This window comes from Semicossyphus pulcher, unplaced genomic scaffold (assembly GCF_022749685.1).
Source record: "Semicossyphus pulcher isolate SPU_LCO1_2020_fin unplaced genomic scaffold, fSemPul1.0.p SCAF_15, whole genome shotgun sequence".
In the NCBI taxonomy this organism is placed as follows: domain Eukaryota; kingdom Metazoa; phylum Chordata; class Actinopteri; order Labriformes; family Labridae; genus Semicossyphus; species Semicossyphus pulcher.
Window position 1 is genome coordinate 3,824,354 of NW_027211659.1, and position 20,793 is coordinate 3,845,146.

The 20,793-nt window shown below is 41.0% G+C and overlaps 1 protein-coding gene across 2 annotated transcripts; it reads right to left on the reverse strand.

Moving 5' to 3' along the window:
* Positions 1 to 1,083: 1,083 nt before the first annotated feature.
* On the reverse strand, positions 1,084 to 18,859 carry LOC138592338 (interleukin-1 receptor type 1-like). Of its 2 annotated transcripts, none has more exons than XM_069663111.1 (12): positions 18,711 to 18,859; positions 9,743 to 9,820; positions 8,906 to 9,158; positions 8,326 to 8,518; positions 8,005 to 8,176; positions 7,809 to 7,871; positions 7,520 to 7,655; positions 7,092 to 7,246; positions 5,662 to 5,805; positions 4,121 to 4,288; positions 2,416 to 2,696; positions 1,084 to 2,245 (listed from the first exon to the last, which is right to left on the reverse strand). In XM_069663111.1, exons 2-12 carry the CDS (start codon positions 9,816 to 9,818, stop codon positions 1,949 to 1,951), a joined length of 1,938 nt encoding a protein of 645 aa, XP_069519212.1. In that variant the 5' UTR covers positions 9,819 to 9,820; positions 18,711 to 18,859; the 3' UTR covers positions 1,084 to 1,948. The 2 variants fall into 2 exon arrangements, with proteins under 2 accessions (XP_069519212.1, XP_069519211.1); XM_069663110.1 differs by lacking the exon at positions 18,711 to 18,859 and adding an exon at positions 9,912 to 10,092.
* Between the last annotated feature and the right edge of the window lie 1,934 nt (positions 18,860 to 20,793).

Sequence of the window (20,793 nt, forward strand, 5' to 3'; positions counted from 1 at the left end):
ATACAGTATATATACTACAGAACAATCATACACCATCATGTAAACTCACCTCAGGAGGTGTCTGTGGTTCGGTCTGTACTGACTGTAATATTGGTGATAATTATAACTTACCAGTCTGAAGGTTGAGAATAAAAAACACCTTCTCGTTACTCGAACTACACTTCTGAAGAGCTGCTGGGTTATTCCCCCTCCCGTCTCCACATCATTTTATACCTCTTACCCCTGCATGACTTTTCCACTCAACGTGAGAAAAAATACCACTTGCTTTGCATTCTAGGTGCGCTGCAATGATTCCCCCCCCCCTCCACACACCTCTCAATAGAGCTGGTGCTCATATACAGGCCACCTGACCTCATTCATGTACGATGTGAAAGTAAAGCTGCAGATTTTTCCCTGAAATAAAAACCTCATCGCGCTTCTTGATTCTCCACATGTACCTAGTTAAGATAAACATGTATTGTTGGATTAAGATACTTCTTCCTGATAAGAAAATCTTTACTAGGGACCTGACACTGTATTCAGTGATTAAAATAACCCCTCTAAACACATAAAGGCCATCACAGATATTTTAGCAATCAAATAACAACGACTATCAAACCTGAAGTTACATTTAAACTTTGACTTGTCAGGTTATAATCGTTCAAGTGTAAAGAATCATTAAGAGACGGGCCTAATTTAAAAATCAATGTGTCATTTTCATATCGATGTTTGCCGTGTGGGTTTGATTTCATAATAACATTTTTTATTTTTACAGATGACTGTCGCAGCTTTCTTTGAATGTTATAGTATCTTTTAATGTAATATACAGTGTCTATTCACGTGTATTAACAGTGATAGTTTAAGTAGAGTCCCTGTCCCTTTATAACTACTTTATGTGGTAACATTTGAAAAACTACCAAGGAAATTTGGAGGCACATTTTGGAAGTATTGAAATAAAGAAGAGTGATGCGCTCTATTAAATGTTCAGCAGAAGTTTGGGAACTTTGTATGATACGTACTAATACCTGCGAAATGAATGGTGCCCTGTATTCTAAACGAGAAATGACGATCACGTTCAAAATGGAAGAAGTCTCCCACTTAGGGTTTCCTTTGAAGATTTCCCATTTATTAACAGACTAGTCAAGCTTTATACAGAGACCCTCATCAGGAAGTGAAACTTGTTTCAAGGCAACACTTTTACCACGGGTTTCCTCACCGTTAAATATACAGTATGTGGTGGAAAATGTGTTCCTCAAGCAGTCCGCAGTCAATACATATTCAGAGACTTTCTCGTACTAATATGTACCAAGGGAATCACAGAATACTTCAAATTGTTCTGCAGGAAACATAAATAATCCTTGTGCTGCTTTGTTGCTGGAAATCTGCATTTATAAATAACATTTGATAAGAATAAATACATTTTCTTCCATTCTTTGTTCCTTGCTTGTTCCAGTTCCTTTTCTGTATCACATGACCGTACATTTAATATGAAGCTCCCAGTTTGCTGCCTGACTACTTACAATACTGTAGGCACTTGCTTATTTACATATTTACACTTTTGTCATACTTACATATGTACATTTCAAAGCTAAACAGGATCATTTCATTTGAATAGTCCGTTGTGCACATCATTCTCAACCTGCGAGAGAACATCAACACTTTGTACAATCGCAGCGATAGGCCGAACACTGTGAGGATCTGCACATCAGGTGTGAGCTGCTGTTGTTGATTCTTTGAGCAAAGCATCTTTCCCTTTTTCATCAGTTACATTTTCCAAAATTGTCAAATTGTCTTGAGAAGTTGCACAATTTGATGCAAAGAAAAACCTGTCGCGGTGACATTTGCAGTAACAGTGTGATTGGAGGATCTTTTGTTGTAACGCCACAGCTTCAATTTACAACAGGATTTCTGAATTGTCTTTCTGTGAGGGATTAAATGCCATTCACATTTGTATCAGAAAATCACCCCATCATAAGTTCAGCAGGGCAGTTTTCTCAGGAAACATCGCCCTCTTTCCCCTCACGGGCATATGATACCTCATCTCCTTCCAAAACCTGGAGGACGGGGAGAGGGAAGGAGACAGCTTTGTGTCCTGTCCGCCTTTCTCCTCGTCCTCGCTCCTCCTCATACATGTCCCAGACCTTTGCCTCTTCCTCAGGTTCTTCCACCAACACACGGCGCCCTGCTTCTTCCTCAGCTGACGCACCGACTCTGGGAAGAGAGCGAGCTGAGCGGGGCTGATCTCTTCTAACTCCACCAGAATCACCTGTAAAGCAGCGCTCAAATTAGATTCTTTGGAGCAGTTACAAGTACATACAACAAGTCATGTGCTGAGAGTGTTCTTACATACACACTATATAAGCATACAAACTGTGTGTACACTAGTTTGTAGATTTCTCTTGTCAGGGTAATGCTTTGACAAGTTAGTTCTCTCACCTTGAGCGATCCCTCCAGCAGCGCTCTGTGCATCGCTGCCACACACTCCAACTGCTGCCTTGTGTCTGTGTAGAGTCCTTCACCACCATCATAACTCATGTCGTTGTTGTTGTCTGTGGTCTTGCTTTCATTGTTCTCGCTACAGTCACTGCTCTTGAGGTTGTTGTTATTGTTGCTACTGGTGCTGCTTGTGTGTCTCTTGCTGATGAAGGAGGAGGCGGTGTAGAGCAGAAGGACACGGCGACTGGCTTGTAAGTTGTCCTCCACTGAGTCCACTATGGCTGCAGGAGGAAATGGAGACACAGTGTTGTTAGACAGTGAGATAAGTGCTTTAACCATTATTCACCAGTAGTTCCTCCTGACCACTTGTTCTGAATGTGTTGCAAGATCTGAACGGGTTCATGACAATTACCAGGGCTCCGTTTCATAAGGGAGGTTCAACAAACCCTCAGTCTAACCAAGACCTTGGTTTGGTTTTCCCTGAGCTGAAAGTCGCTGGCTTTTTGGTTTCAGAACATCTGATCTGAGTCAATCAACCCTGAGTAGGTTCAGCCTGAGCCAAGTGTGTGCACGCTGACTATAAAAAGCCAGCATAAATGTAGTCCCGATACCACGATTCACCATGGCAACGGTACACAAAAAGAGGTCCTCCTACGTCACACCAGTGTAGCTCGAAATACTCACGCGGACGCCCCGCGAATACGAGCGAGTGTTTTTAGAAAAAGAAAGTAACACGGCTGCAGCTGCAAAAGAGAGAGAAGCTGCGTGGGAAGAAACTGTCAAAAATAAAATACCAGAACATCAGTCAAAGGTTGGCTGAACCTCACTTCAATCATTTTAAATATTGAACAAACTAAATATAATTTAGTGGCTGTTTTAATGTGCATTAGCTTTATCCCTAACATAATGCTGATTTCACATACATTATGTCCTCTCACCTAAATCCTGTTCAGTTGATTAAACTGAATTGTGTTAGTTTTAAAATAAACAGCTGCGTTTGTATTTGTAGGAAATGAAGAGGACCAAATAAATGACCAATATGTCTTATTTGAGCGCTCTCTGCAGTGGTGGTGGAAAATCTACAAATGATGACTTTGACACAGATTTGTATTTTGATTATTTTATTATAATTATAAAAGACTTTTGCAAAGGGGTCAGAGCACCACAGAGACGCGAGAAACGTTTTTTTAATTCGGCAACTGCTCAAACACGCGCGTGAGACGGGCTGAATGAATGAGGAAGTCGAATGAGGGTTTTATAGCCTAGAGGGAGGAGACGGAGGAAAAAAAAAGGAACTCGCTCCTGACCAGGTTAGGTTCACAGACACCGTTACCATAGTAAGCGACTCAGTTATCTCTCTTTCTGAAACGGCAAGCCCGTGGTTTCCCCTCGTTTCAGGGCGAACAAACCCGGGTTGTCACTTAACCTGCTTTTTGAAACGGCCCCCTGGACATTTAAGAAGAAAAACATTGCTGCTAATCAAAACGAGTACATCTAACTCGGCTGTACACTTTTCTGGGGTTTCCTGTTAGTTGTTCAAAATGCAATCCAATGTATTGAGTTTAGCATTAGGCCTTCTTACAACAAATTTTAATTCTTTTGGACCAAATAGGGTCCTGCTTTGCGTCTGGTATCCACGTCTTAATAACACGTCTGTAGAAGAAAGAAGTACAACAATAGTCTCTCTGCCATGTAGTTAACTCACCCTTCCCGGGCAGACAGTCACGGCCTGCTAAGAAGAGTCTGTAGCCACAGGACTTTTCCAACACCTGAGGAAGCGTGACAAGAGCAAACTCCTCCACTTCCTCGCTGAATCCGATAGCACAGGGCTGTGGGTATGCAACGTAGGCGTCATACAGCTTCCCATCCAAATCTGACACGGAATAAAAAAGAATTTGAGAGTGAAGTTCTCAGACGAGTAAATATTTTCATATGTTCTATGCTTTTAATGTCTTTGCTCCCTCGTCATGGTTCGAGCTACAGGGTCACTTCAAACTGGAGAAATTAATTAACTTGGAAGTCTTTAAAAGCCGAATTAAGGAGCATTTGATCAGTAACTGCAATTGTCCTAGTGCTGAATGCTATTGAGCTGTTGGTTGAGGGATTTCTTGCCTGTCTTAGTCAGTTGCCTGCTCAGCACTTAAAACGTTTATGTTGCTGTTTTTAGGCGGTCGATTGTTCTGTATTTGAAACTTGTATGTTGCCGTCTTAAATCTGTTGTCTGTTTGTGTGAAACTTTTTATGCTGCCGTCTTGGCCAGGACTCCCTTGTAAAAGAGATCTTGCATCTCAATGGGATAATTTCCTGGTTAAATAAAGGGTAAATAAAATTTAAAAAATGTAATTAACTGCAAGGTAGTGACCCAAATTTCCCAAACGAAACAAGCTACTCTGTGAGTCTGTGTCTCTGTTGCTTAGTGACCCTTGTTTTACTGTTCATGCCCCACTTTCTGCACATCAAACATCAGGGGCAGGACTGTGGTTTACTTTAATTTCTGCAAACAGTTTAGTTTTTTTTGTTGATACTGGCATGGAGGCTTAAGCTTACCACGCTTAGGCTAATACACACTTCATATATAACCTTTTAAACCGTTTTTAGAGGATAATACAAAAAGGCAAAATGTTCACATACAGTCCTGATAGTAATTGTACTCGTAGTGCATGCAGCTGGTGACTTTTCATCAAAACTACTGCAGGCAGTCTTGTGGTTAGTTTGTTTCCTTTGTCAGCCCTCACTGTTGAAACATGGAGGAAGGTATGAGGTGTAGCAGTAAACTCTGTCAGTTATGATATATGTGTGGGAACTGTATGTGTGGGCTCTAAGGTCAAGCATCACTTTGGGTTTTTCCATCAGTGAGCATTGTGGTTTGGGTTGAGTGTTACAGTATACGCTCTGGGTTTTCTTTATCACGACATGGCGTGGCATACTATATATAAAACCTGCCCATTCTCATTTTCAAGTGTTCTGAAAAAGTGTTGTATCCGGCATGTTATATAGACCTAGAGATCTGTAGAGGTCGGGGGGCCACGGATGGGTCAAACAGTGCAGGATTTAGTGTGTACAACCAAAAGTAATTTTTGCAGCTAAAACAAACCAAACAGATAATTTCCGTTAAGTTCTTCTTAGAAGGAAGGAAACAGGTGCTACGTTGTGCGTCTGTATGAAACGCTGTGATTAAGCATTAAAGCAGTAAGTGTTGATAATACAGACCACATTACAAACTTTTCACCTGCAGTGAAATCTTACCTTTATTCGCATAGAGGACTGGAAACGCTCTCCTGAACCACAGCACAATGTCAACCTTAAAAAGGTAGTAGATGATGACACTGTTGATGAAGAGAACCATCACACCACCGAGCACCAATCCAATGGGTAGTATGATGTTGGGATCTGTAGAGATGAACATACGTTTTAAAAGTTGTGTGTCCACTAGGGCTGTCAACGAATATTCTAAATTCCAATATATAATCAAATTGTAATAAAAAACTTATATTCGGATATTAAAATTAATATTTGTTGTGACAAAAAAATCAGCACTACCGCGGCTGTTTGCGAGCTCGCAGGTTCTCGCATGTCGTCATGCGCACTCTTGGTTACGGGGCATCCTTGAATGCATCACAACGTCACTATGATGCATTAATAATTAACTTTAGTCTCGCTGAAACGAGCTAAAACAACAACCGTGTGGCGTGCGGTAATGATGTCAGAGAATTGAAATCCCGGCCCGGGCAGACAGAGAGATTCTAACCCCCAGCATGACAGACAGGCAGACTGTGTTTCAATAAATACACCTGTCGCAGCACAGCTCACTTGGAACACTGAATGTCCGTTTAAGCGTAACCTAATTACTTAATTTGTTTATTTTGCACGGTGTAGGATCTTTTAAAAGGCACGTCTCTGTTTAAATCAATATATCTTTGCAAGAAAGTTTGCCTCTCGTTGTGTTGGTTTGTCCTCTTGTGGACATATTGTGCAAAAATAGATATTCGAATAGTTTGAACATTTTGGGTGCTTTTTTAAGGAATAATCGAACACCAATTTTTGACAGCACTAGTGTCCACCATTGAAGTGTTAAGAAGAGTAGATACTACGTTATGTGATGCCTCATTCATTCTAATTCTAAGCATTGTAATAATATGCTTTAATACATATAATAAAATAAAACAAAGATTTAATACATTTATTTATAATATATATTTATTTAATACAGATATAATACAAACATTTGTGACAGTTAAACAAATGAATCTTTACAGCTGTTTTACAAATGTTCCCTTTAATGGAGGTGTACGGATCAGTGTTCCTCTTCTGTAAGTGTGTTCAAGACTAAGACTGGAGGAAAGATGTCAACTTACGCCCTCTACTGGTAATCTTTATGCCATGCCAAAATGTTCTAACCAGTTAATTATTACAATAATCTGCATTAAACAAATAAGAAACATTTGAATACATTTGAATTACTTAATGTTTCCTTGAGGAAGTCCATCCATTTGCAGGATTTCCCAAAATTCTTTGACCTTCTAAATTGTGAATATGTGCTGGTTGTTTTTCTCTTCTATGATAGAAAATTAGTGTCTAAAGATTTGAGACTTTATGGGTAAATCTATCAATGTAAGTTATCAACTTGGCCGTCGGTCTTTAGTTTCAGTTGGAAAGGCTTACTCTGTGTTATATACCTGCTGGTAGTAGAGTGAAGTATCCCTCAGGTGAGCCTCTGTAACTGTACGCTCGACAAGTGTAGTTGATGTTGAAATCCTCCTCCCTCAGCTCAGAGATCATCAGCAGTCGCTCGAACCACACGCCTTTCCTAGGACCATCCTGGCTCCACACACTGGCAGACAAAAAGTAAAGTAATGCAAAATGTGAAAATATGTCTCAAATTCTTGATAATTAAACATTTTAAACCTCTTATTCATTTATTTATTATATTATTTATTTAAGTAAGTTACATGTAAAACTTTTCAACAAACCACATTATTTATAAACTGAGCTAATTTGCAGTCCCTGTCTCTATTCTTCATAAACAACAACAAACCTGCAGACAACCTGCAACAAAAGCAGCAGATTAAACAATACAAATCAAAGTAAAGGTAGGGATGCTGACCGTTCATCTGATATGTAGACGCGGTCGGAAGGGTTGGTATTGACAATGAAATTGTTTTTCGCCAACCACATGATATCAACCACGGGCGTCCCAACACAAGGCACAAAAACCAGGCACCGCCTGCTGAGATTAGAGCCTGAACACACGCAGAAACATAAACATAAATTATACGTCACAAAACTTGTTACTCTATTAAGCTAAATTAACATTTTTTTAATAAATGCTGATTCTGTAACAGCAATAGGCAATTGCACTCAATCATATTCTTCTAAAATATCTTGAATCTCACCTATCTGTGCCTTGATTATTTCATTGGCCGGTTCATACACTTGTGGAACCAAAGTGTACTCCTCTGAAAAGACAAAAAACACAGAATAAAGTCCTGCATTCAACCAAAGCCTGCTGATATGTGATTGTTCAATACTTTTCTATTATAGATGTGATGGTTGGGTGTCCGCTAACATGTAGTGTAAGTCTATTCTTACCTCCGACCCATGCGTCAATGGTCTCTGACATGGATCCAGTAACTCCACCTATAGTGAAGGTCAAGGTGCAGGTGTAGGAGCCCTTGTTTTGAGAATCCACTCCATCAATCTTGAGTTTGGTCATATCCCAGTAGGTATACTTTCCTTGTCCGTCCTCTATCGTTTCACAGCCCTAGATGAGAGACAAAGAATTACTTTTAAAACCGTCTTGGGAACGGTATGTTGTCTGTATAGACCTGGCCAAGCCGAACTACTACTGCAACACCATCTGGAGAAAAGTCACTAGGTTAATGAATGAAAGAAGACTATTCCAGAACTCACTTGGTACCACTTGATGGAGATGGGTATATTGTAGCTATTCAGTTTGTTGATTTGGTCCCACAGAGGGCAGGACAGCTTGTCAGTGACTCCCTTTGTAAGACTTTGAGCCACTTTCCATGGCCTCCCACATTCTCCAGCAACTGGCAGATCCACTACCAGCTTGGTAGCCTGCATGTAGCACCGAGAGGGAGTCCTGTTGAACGTTAAGGAGAATTTTTTTGTAACAATGGTCAGTGATTCTCTTTTTATCTCTAAGCAAAGAGCAGCTGAATCAGGAGCGTCTCAGGTTAGGATGACAAGCCTTTGTGAGCCTAGTCAATCAAACATTTAGGCTCTAAACAGGCCAGGAATAACACTGGAAATAATATCATTTCACCTTTTAAAATCACCCCCCTTTTCTGTTTCTGTTTAAGTTCATCTGAATGCATGATGATGATGTGGTTCAGTATTAAAACCAAGCTAGATCTGAAGGATATTTATGTAGTTTTTTACTCAAATGTGTCACAAGGAGTTGCCAAAGTTATTTTAAAGAACAATACACATTAGAACACATAAGGATAATCTATTGATGCCACTGTACCTCAGGACGGTCACATATTCACCATCGTCTTCCAGTGTGATGTTTAGAAACCACAGAGTCTCCCCTTGCACCAGGATTCGACCGGTCTCATTGCGTATTTCTTGTCCCGTCTTTGAGTCGTACCAGGTGATGTTGTAAGGCACGCTTGTGAAGTCAATGACGTCTGGGGACACCAGGGTGCTGTTCAACATGGCTATATCCCCGGGAATGGAGAAAACCCTCTCAAACTGGAGTTTGTAGTTGGTACAGTTCTCTGCAACACAATCATCAGGGGGGACTGGATCATTTATTCAGCCATTCATCATCAGTAGAGCTCTGAGAGAGCCTGCCAGTTTGTGCTCTAAGACAATTTATTTATACAGCACATTTCAGTACAAGAAAACTGAGGTTCTAATCCCGCTAAATTTCCTTTAAGGGGTTTCCAGGATTAGAACTAGCAGCCTTACTTCTGATCAGAAGCCAACTTTTTTGACTGCTAGGATGTACTCAATCAAAGGAGCTCTACAGTGCTAACACATTTGCTGCCCTTTGTTGCATGCACCCTCTTTTCCCCATATTTCCTGTCCCTCTTCAGCTGTCCGTTTAATAAAGGCCAAAGAAATCATCTTAAAAGAAAAAATCATGAAAGTCAGTGTGAGACCTCTGACGAGCGCACATCTTTCAGAAACACGGAGGACTTGGCCAACAGTTACACAAGTACCTGCAGTCAGACCGGTGGCCACAAGAAGGCGACACAATGCTTCTGTGCAGACTGAAGGCTGCTGTTACAGGTAGACTTGGCCAAACATATGAACTGTAATAGTATAAAGAAACCAGTATTTTTGTGACTTAGCTCACCTTGTACAAATGCTGAACAGATCCCAAGTGGCCCGAGGAACAACAGAAGGCTTCTCAGTGTTGAGACCAGGCCCATGGCTGGAAAACACATAAAAACAACAGTTAGAAATTAATAAATACAACATGCCGGGGTGAAAAAGTGACCTCATTGGAGAAAAAGACCACTTACTGGAACACTTCTGTCCAGTGTCCCTTTTAAAAACCAGCAATAATCAGCAGTTTTATTTCCCCTTTATTCCCCCATGAATTCCACCAAATGCCTGTTAAAGCACGTCTGTCTCTTCCCCTGCCTGCTTTTTCCCTGCACCTTTCTGCCTCCCACATAAATGACAAACGCTCTGGTATTTCAGTAGTCAATTGTGGTGAAGCCTCTTACAACACGCTGCGTAACGCTTTGGAAGTGGAAGTAGGCCGAGCATTCCTGAACACTGCCTAACGTCAGCAAACGTTCACACTCAGCCTTGCCTGTAAAGCCCTGATTGGATCCTTGGGGAAACTGGTCTCCTCTTTGTTTCAGACTTGTTAAGTTGCTGCATTTACCGTTATGATCTGAGTCAGTCAGTGATTTCATTGTAGATTTTTACATCTATAAAAATAATAACTATTTTGTTATGAGTATGTCTTGGTGGATCCTTGTCTTTTTGTGGCACGCAGATGGAAAGAGCCCACGTATGCAACAATTTGGGAATGTTAAGGGCTTTAGCTTTAACAACATAATGATTTCTGAGCAACCAACTTGTTAGATGTAGGCTTACGAGATACATAAACGGCACTTAACCATCATCATATTGCAGATATATCTCACAAAACCACTGATAGATACATTATCTCCGGCGCGTTCCGTCTGCGCCGCGTTTCTTGTCCGTCAACGGCGCAAACCTTCGCCCACAGGAAGCGTGTCTGGTCCGCAGCGCAGCGGAGCGCTGGCCCAAGCAGCTGGATTCACGAGATCACAAGATCATGGGAGAACTACATTATCGTGCGAGAATTGAGAAGTCACGAGATAACATCAATGTTAACAGAGCAACACACAAACTACAGTTCAGTTTGCACATCCGGGGTTGATTATCTGCTCATTTGGAAATCATTCCATGATTTTTGTGCTTCCACCATGGCTGAGTACACTACTTAATTAAAGGTGTTTCAGTGTGTTGATCTTAACATAAACGGGAAAAAACGGGAGTCTGTACCGGTCTGAACACGGTGTTTTATTTTGAAATGACCGGATGCTGTATGCTGCTTTCGTGTGTGACTTCCTGTCTGGAACGATCTGCTCTGTTGAGCTTGGACGCGTGTTTGAAGCGGCCTCCGTCACGCAAACCGCGGCGCGTGCTGCGGAATCACGATCATTGACTTGAATGGGCGCAATCGACTCCGGAGGTGGCGGCGCACACGGAACGCGCCGGAGACGGATCCTGTGGAACCCAGAGGTAATACTCGATACATTTTGCAATCACAAGCTGGAGGATAAGTGCTCCTCGGGTAAACAAACTACTTTCTGGAAAATTAGGAGCAGTTAGAGTTGTATAATTTTTATATTAGTACACACAGGTCGAGACCTCTATCTCCGGATGTTCTTTATGCTGCCTCAGTGGTTTTAGGACTCTGGATGCCTTAGTTTCTCTGGGACAAGCCCGGGCAGAGAGGAGCGTGGGAAGAGCTCAGTCGGTTCAGCCCGCAGTGGTGCATGTGGGAGTAACTCATGGTCGGATGAATGGATGTAACCAACTGTGTCACATAGAGGAGAGAAACTTCTGGCAAACGCTTTCCCTTACAACCCGTACAAGCATCAGTGGTTGGCTGTGTATTATGTTGAGCAGTGATTCAGTCCCTGTTGTTTACTAAGGTTAGCTGACATAATACATGTTTGTTTTTTTAATTTCATTCAATTATGAAAGACCACATATTTTAGAGTGACTGTACACCACAACAAGTCATCTCTAGTATTCCACTTCACAGCAGCTTATCTTATCTGCACCTCCTGATATTACTGGAAACCTACTTTACACTCCACAGCAGACAGCGGCTTATGGAAATTTGGCTTCCTGGCAGGACGCTGAAAAAAGAGGAAAAGAGTTCGTCCTGCCAAGACTGTAGTGTGGATGTAGTGTGTTTATATAACCACAACTGCTTTTCTAACCTCAAAGCTACAACACTGACCTTTCTTCTCAAACATGATTGAAGATTGAAAATACAGTTGAGTGAGCAGCAGTTTAGATTTCAAGTGTTTGGTTCTATTAGTATAACAAGACAAGGCCATTACATCAAGGACTGGTACCCTCTATCAGCTTCTCATCTGCACTGGATGTATCCCAAGTTCAGGGAAGGACCTGGCTCATGAAAGACTGTCCCTCAGAGCTGAAGGCCAGGCTGAACCTGTTCCACAACACCAGACAGTCTTCAGTATGGCGGTGTAATTAATGACATATTGACAAAATGACAACGTGACCAAGTGCAATATCAAAATACAGAAGCTAACATTTTTTTGATAAAGGTATAATGTGTGACAACACAGCATCATAAGGCGTTAGTTGTTAGAAGTGTGTCACTGATTGGATGTTTCTTGCCTAAATATACCTTCAGGGCCCGATCAGACAGAGCACGTTTTGCAGCCTGTAAAACGCGAGGCGCACCACAACGCGTTTTTGTTGAAGCTGATCGGGCCCTTAGACTTGTGCTAAACAGCTACGTTAGAAGATCTTTTTGTACACACACGCGTACCTTTAAATATTGATCAATGAAGCAAATATTGTAAAGCCGTTTTGAAGCTTTTGCACTCATGATTATACTGTAAGAAATGAATGCAGATCATAGATGTAGAAAGCGCAAAGGATACAACATTTACGTGCCCCGCATTCAGATTAAAGAAGGCCACCCTTTTTTGGCTGTTTTTAAAGAGGCTTTTGAACATTTTGATCTTCCTGGTCCAGAAATTTAGTCCCTGGAGGATTGAGCCTCTGGAATGGGACAGTTATTTTAAGCCAGTTAGGAGGAAATAGAGGAGGCTGCTCTTCCAGAGAAAACTGACTAAGGCTTTTGGCATCTCGAGAAAGCAGATGGGGGAGTTGGAAAAAGGCAATTGTAAAAATTACGTCGACAGGAGAGGGAGATGCTGCTGGATAAATTACTGCTCTACAAATGTTAGATTACGAAAGGAATTTTTCTACTCATAAGATGTACTCACCAAGCTCGAGGGCAGAGTTGTTAAAACTCCTTCCACGGTAGAAACAAGACAGTGATAGTTGGGAAACGTGTCTCACTAACTGAACAAATTTGTGCAATGTTTGACCTCACTACAACAAAGTGAGAGAGAGGAACGAATGTCCATTTTGTCTGTTTGTGTTTGGTGAAGCGGTAATCGGGTGTGTTGGCCTACAAATCTGCTCATTGGTGCGAACTTTGTCCGTCTGTTTGTGGAGCAGGAGTTACAACACCGAGCGATCACAGGTCCAAGGCTCTGACAGCAGCTGACAAACAGGAAATCAGAATATTTTATGTCTATGTATCTAGTATATGTAATGGGAAGCAGTGATAGCACTGATTTAGCCTGAACAGTGGTTGAATATTGTGCTGATATGAGTCATCATTAACATGCATACCATTCATGAGTCACTGATGAGACAAATGTGATGCAGCAGTAACAAAATGTACTTTCACCTGCTGTAAACAGAAAATCAGAAACTGACTCATCTGGTCCAGTGTCCTATTTTACTCTCAGTAAAAAAAAGGGGATCGATTTTAGAATCTGTTCTTTAAACTTTAAAGGTTACTTCGGCCCAAAGAGGACATCTTCAAAAAGCTTGTTTTCTCCAATCAACTGTCAAAGATTTTAAAATAACGACGGCTGCAACACACTAGTTATTTTCCATTATTGGTGAATACGCTGTTTCTGTACTTGAGGAATGGGTTCATATTTATTATTTTAATATAATATCTTTGATTATAAAATATCGAGCTGAAGGCGTGTGCCCCTAAAGATACAAAAAGAAATGCAGCGAATTCCTGACGCCGTTTGAAAGAGGTCGAAAAGTTTGTCATTCTTGCTTGAATAATGACTGCAGCCATTAATCAATCACTCAAATTGTTGCGGATTATTTTCTGTCCATTGACCAGAACAGCAGCAAATCTCACGCAACTCAACCAACATTGCTGGTGCGACTGATTTGGTTTTAGGAAGTGCTAACTCTTTAGCCCTGAGATGATCTTAGCTTTTGCGGAAACAAGAAAAGGTGCTTATGGGAAACTGTCAGTCAGCTACTCAGTTTTGACAATCTCATGTGCATAGACTGCTAAGCAAAGCAGTTTTTCTGAAGGGGAAGAGGATGTGCTCCAGAACGATGATGGAGAATTGAAACCCAGACGTTTAATGCATGACTTCAAAACCTGCAATACAAGCAGCAACTATATGAACAGCACACCCTGCATGACTGCGGAGAGTCATACATTTTATGTATGTATGAGGTTATTTTGCATCAGATTTTAAATGCATCTTCATTCTGTGAAACATCAGATTAGGATTCTCCTCTCATGCTGACCATTAGAGGAGCCCTCTTCATCTCCGTCTCATGCTCTGCCTCTAAAGTTTATTGCCTGAGAAAATATCTTTGAAATTAAAGACTCACTATCGTCAGGGATCGGAAGTGTCAAGACACAGCAGTAAATACTGCTCTGCTGGACTTATTGAGGACAAAACAACATGGGAATATCTCAGTAGAAATGATGAACGTCAGCCCCTAAGTGAGGACATGCCAAAAGCCTGTATATCTAATGTTTTAAATATCCTTCCTAGGGTAGTTTGAGTGATAGGTACAAACTTTAAATTAGGATTGATGGAGAGATTTAACCCATTTGGCATGTAGGAGGTTATGCTACTACATGACTCACTGTAGGCGCTTGAAAAGGGAAAACGATGGGAGTTACCCTTCTCACAGCAGCACGCAGGACTGCCAAGACAGACTCGTGATGTTTCCCGCTGAAGACTTGTTTTCAGTGTGTTGTGAAAGAAAAAGGCATTTCTCAGTAGCTCAAATGTTTCTTGATTTTGCGGTGAGACACTCTGTGATTACAGGCAGGTTTCATTATCTCTGTTTTCTGTTTTATTTCTGTTTACTCTTTGGGGAAATTACCCCAAACTAATTTAGATCTATAAACGGAGAGCACAATGAATGATAGGAATGAGATTACATTAAGTACAAATACAAATGAATATTTATATTGTAGGTTTAATCAAAGTTTCCACTCTGCTCATAAAAATGAACTTATGAGGTTTTTTTGCTCTTGTTGTGACTTTCAGAATTTTCTGCTCCATCGTTTCAGTCAGTTCAATCAGTTCTGTGTTTTTATTCAGCATATAAAAACACTTTGATCAGTGATAAGGTTTATTTAGTTATTTTTAGGGATATAAAGCTTTTAAAAATACCCCAAGAGGTGACATCACAGTAAGCAAACACACCAGCGTAGGCACTGCGGCCATCCATTTATATTGCAAAGTTTTAACAAACTGCAACGCACCAGCCCTGTGTTCCAGGTGCCCAGCTCAAACGTGCAGGACGCGAACAAATGCATGCGTACAGTACTCTAATGCTATGATAGAGAAAACACCTGCACAGCTTTTATATTTAAAACAGGAGCATAAAGAAACCCTGTACAATTTCTACAAATGTTTGACATAACCAGCTGGAACATAGGAGGCATTTTAACCCACACTAAACAACCAACCACAATGCATCACTTCTTGCATGAATCTCTTCTTTACCTTTTTTTGTAACGTGATTTTGATTCTCTATCTGTACAAAAATCTTTGTTGGTTTAGGCAGAAACCTCTAAATTAGCGTAAAAGGAAGTTTGTGGTTACAATTACACTTCTCTAAAAGAGTCAACATGCAACCCGGCAAAGAGTGTTTATATCACAAGGTGTTACTTTCCAATAAAGGAAAAATATTCCTCAAAAATAATCTTTATAAAACAAACAAGAAATTAGAAGTAAACTAAATTTTAAGTCTGTCATTAAGCAAACGTGAGCAGAATGTAGTGACTCACCTCGCAGCGGAGAAAGTGACACAGATGCAGAGAAATGGACTGAAGGAAGGATGGGAGAGTTTACACAACACAGCAGAGCTACCAGAGGAAACCTCACCTCTGACCCTCGCGTGCTGAGTGGAGTCTGGACCGTGCAGCTCAGCCAGTGACTCATCCGCCCACCTCCATGGGACGAAAGCACAGACAACAACGGCAAAGAGGAGGAAGAGCGTGTTTGGATTGCACCTCTGTAGTCTGTGTTCACCTTCCTTTGCATTTCAACACACCCTTAAACCATCGACAAAACCTTCCTCTGAACAAAACAACAGACATTTAGCTCAACATAAATAACTTCCCTAAATCTGAATGACCTTTTTTTACCTTAAGTTAATAAATAATTTAAATGTTTCAGTTACATTCAGAACATTTTCACCTTCTAGTAGATGCTACTTAAATTTGCCTTTTTATACAATATGGCTGAACTTGTGCTTTTCATATCCTTTCTCAACAGCTGCCAGGTTATATTGATGTGAGATTTAAAGCTACAAAGGTTTAAACAATAAGTTTTGTGAAAATAGGGCTTGAAATGTTCAAGAAATTACAGTCTTGTAGTCAGACCTGCTGGATGAAGGAATCTACTGCTTATGCACGCGTTATCCAACTATGAGTCATTCCCAGTCTGCACCAATCTCTTAGTATATGTCACTTTTCAAACCGGATGCTTAAAAAGTGAAGTGCATTCACAGCAACAATCTGGTGGCTAGAGAACAAAGCTAACAAGGTCTCTGTTCTCTTTTCTGACTCATTACAAAACTGTTTCAGCTAGGTTGATTTATTTTTCTTTCTTTTTTCCCACCGCTCATGGTAACGTCTGTGTGCGCAAAACATCACTCTGAGGTTCAGTTGATTATGCTGGTTGCAAAGGACACTGTGTTTTATCATTTAGTGATGGTGTGGGATCAGTTATTATATAGTTATTATATAATTCCACCACTGTGGTAAACATGAATACATGCGTGACACTAATGTGTAATGCTGCTGGTGGATGCAGTGGCACTGCTTGAGACAAAGTGAATTCTTTATGTGGCCACTGAACAATTCCTGCTTTCTAACATCCACCTCACTCACAAGCACCCGGGCGTCTGTGTCAGAAAGATTCATCGGTTGTTTTCTTATGATTCACCGTAAAGAAGCATTTATCACCCGGCATTGCAACAGTCACGAGATGCTTGCTTTGCAGTGACAGTTGCAGTAACCGATCCGAGAGCAGCTATGTTCCCATCAACTTTGGAGTGACAGTGCAGCGCGGCCGCTCCCGCTCCCGCTCCACGTGGGATCGCACTCAGGGAGGGGCCACGCGATCACTCCAAATACTGTGACTATGACTGGATGTAGTCATGAAGGGAGTTAAATAACCATTTTTAGGTTGTGCATATACAGTACGGATCCTTTGCACTGTTTTATAAATGAGACCCAAGATATTGGAAAGGATGTAAACAAGCTAAAGTTTACCGTCAACCAGACGCCTAACAGAAGCCACCTTGTGCATCTGTAGGACATGCCTGGTCATGTCGGAGGATTAGAAGTAGAGATAGACCGGTATGTTTTTTTCAGGGCCGATACCGATTATAAGTAGTCAAGGAGGCCGATAACCGATATTTGGAGCCGATATTCATTTGCAGTAAAAGTGAAAATATTGGCGTCAAACTTTTGAATTATACAAACTCCAACACTTAACTTTGTTTAAATGCCTTTAAGCACATGTTTATTAAACAAACAAACAAAAAGCGCAGGGAGTTCCCAGGGTCAGCAGCATCTCTTATAAAGTTAACTGAGAATTTAAGTTAAATAATATTTGCAAAGAAATGAACTTTTTGTCCTCTCCGCCGTGTGTGTGAGCACTCTGCACAAATGAAATAAAATAAAAAGGCCGATGCCGATATGCGTCAAAATGCCGCATATCGGCACCGATAATCGGTCTATCCCTAATTAGAAGCTAGTACATTAAACGTGAACATACATAGAATTATGCACAGAACAATGTGCATCTGTTTTCACAAGATATCAAAAGAAACATTTTACAGCCACGTAGGATCTAAATTACTGACTAGTTCACACTTGTCGACAGGATCACACCAGGCACTGAATCATCCATCACTCTGTCAAGAATGAATTATGTCATTGATGACGGGGAGCTCAAAAAGACAAAAGCAAAATGCTCTCAGAAATCTGCACAACTAACCACACAAATGTGGGAGCTTAGGGCTATGAAGGTTGTCTAATACCAGGACATAATCATAAATAACCAGATGCATTTACTTTATCTGGAATCAAGTATATTACTTGACCTTTCAAATCTGTGAAAAACAGTCAGCATCTCTAGTAGAAAGGGGGACGGATGCTGTAGAGTTTGGCTGCTCATGGGCAGAATGAATAGGAGCTGAGACTGGGAGGGGACAGGTTAATCAGGTAGGAGTTGGAGATACTTAAAAATCCAACAGAACAGCATTTCCAAAACATCGAGTAAGGTGAAAAAGACTGCAGGTAGACTTGAGGTCTTATCCATGAGCACCGAATTGCTGATGTATTTGGATAAACTTTCGAAAAGTGGGAAAGACTGGAAATTGTTTGACTTTGTAAAGGTACTTTAGAGTTATCCACCTCCATCAAAGAACAAACGTTACCCCGGGAATCTTTACAAACTGCGTTCAGGTTGAGAGACAAACAAACAAACTAAAGCCGCTCTGGTGTTTGGTGAGAGGGAGAGGGGCCAGTGTTTGCTCAAACAAAATCCAGCTTGGCATGGCTCTACAGTATTGATCTGGAGCTTACGAGGAGCAGGCAGTCCTACAGTGACGTCACACACAGTAACAGGGATGTCAAATTTGGATCACAGAGGAGTCAAGTTGTCCCGGCTCTTAGTTTGTTGTTGTCAAGACGGAGAACTCACCAGCCTGATGTTGTTCCAGTCCTTCTGTGAAGGCAAGAGCCGCCTCAGGTCACGTGAAAATCCTGCGAAAACATCTTCTGCCTTATAAAAAACACAAAAAAACTTAGCTCTAGGTTGAGACAAGTGTTCTCCAGCTGAGACTTCCTCTTTTGTGGAGACTTCTGCACATGTTGCAATTTCCTTTTCATGGACCTTTTGAAAGCCAGTGTGTGTCCTAATCTGTTGAGCAATAACTGGGAGGAGAGCAGCCCGGATTCTGCTGTACATGTGATTCATACACACACAGAGCTTGTTTTTTAAAGGACACACGCTAACTTATACAACATAACTTTCATAAACAGACTGTAAGGTGTCCTACCCCGTTCTGTAATCATTAACAGAACTATTAAATCTCTGTTTGCTGAGTGCAGCTGTCTCCTGGACCTCTGCTTTATATTATTGCGTCATTCAAGGCCCAGTTACAAGCTCTGTCATTGTGAGACCTCTGGTGGCTGCACAGAGAGGCAACTTGAGATGAACATGCCTGCAACATCTTGCACATATTTCTATGTTTAGATTTATATTGTGAACATGCTAAATCACCTGAACAAACGGACTCTTTAATGAAGAAAGACAAACAAAATTATAAACGTTACAACTATAGATATACTTTATTTATTGACAGATGAATCTTTCACAGCTCCACTGTAACTTGGTGTTTTATTACCAGGGTTTTTCCTGGCTCAGATGGGCCTTTGGGGGGCCGCGACGCACAACAGCATAATCGATCCGCGTACAATAACGGCAATACGTCAGTTACCTTATTTGACAGAAATCTGCATTTTCCTGTTATTTCTGATCATTTGGTAAAATGTCTATCATGCTTCAGTAAATTTACAAGAGCAAATGAAAACCCAATGTACAAAACTGGTTAAAAAAATAATACATCGAACATTTGGAGAGGGGGAGGGAGGTGAGTTAAAGGGAGAGGGGTGTGGAGTTTGGAGACGGGAGGGCAGTGGTGGAAAGGTACATTAACTCAAGTACTACACTTTACATTTAATGCAACTTCCTACTTCTACTCAGCAACATTTCACAGAGAAATATATTTTTTACACATAAATGTACAAGTGAAGCTGAAACAATTGATCGGCAGAAAATGTATCGGCAGCTACAATATATTGATAATTAACTTTCAGATAGGCGTCATGTTGCCGTCACTGACGTTTTCATGCTGCAGCACTTTGAGTGCTGACCTGTTGTCAAGATAATGCTGTTAATGCAAAACATACGCTGGGATGATGAAGCGCTCCTCAGCTCCTCAGCGCCCCGCCGCAGGTTTCCTGCTGGAGAAAAACCTCGCAGGTGATCTGTGACGGTCTTTCAAAAAGTTTGCTAGCTTAAAATGTCCGGAGATCGGGTCGGGACAATTTCCGGAGTTTCCCTTTTAAAAATTAAAGCACACAACAGGAGATTGTTGTGTCAGATGCGTTCTCGGCGCTTCAAACTTTCCATCAGAAATAAAACGACTTTTACTTTATGAGAACTCACAGGAAGTCCGCTCTCCCATTAGCGCTGGCTTAACGTTCAGCTTCAGTGAAAACAATGCACCGTCAGCCGCATGTGTAAAATATAGCGGAGGAGAGTCGACGGCTGGAAGTCAAAGACCTGTTATTTTAGTCTACGTTCTGCCTGTTCAACAGTTATTTGTATAAGTAAATGTTCTTTATTTATACAGCCCTTTACAACAACCCTTTCGGTGGACCAGAGTACTTTACAATAGATAGTAAATAAAAAGGAATAAATAAAAACAATAAATAACACAATAAAAACAATACAATTAAATTAAATTAAAATAACAGTAAAAGTGTCACCACACTACTGGGTATTAAAAGCCATCCTAAATAAATAGGTTTTCAGTCTAGACTTGAAGAGGCCCGGGTCAGAAATAAGACGCATTTCGGTGGGGAGCTTATTCCAGAGCCTGGGAGCAGCAACAGAAAAGGCTTGGTCACCCCATTGTTTGTTTTTTGACCTGGACACTTCCAACAGAAGTTCACGAACGGTTAAAAGCTCAGATAAATAAGATGGGGCAAGGCCATTA

What these genes read in the sequence shown, in the direction of transcription:
- LOC138592338 (XM_069663111.1), bottom strand. Translation starts at nt 9,818, where the DNA reads ATGGGCCTGGTCTCAACACTGAGAAGCCTTCTGTTGTTCCTCGGGCCA. An exon ending in GTCTACATATCAGATGAACG is followed by an intron (nt 7,247 to 7,519) that starts GTCAGCATCCCT and finishes TTTGTCTGCCAG; the next exon opens with TGTGTGGAGCCAGGATGGTC. An exon ending in CTTCACTCTACTACCAGCAG is followed by an intron (nt 5,806 to 7,091) that starts GTATATAACACA and finishes TCATCTCTACAG; the next exon opens with ATCCCAACATCATACTACCC.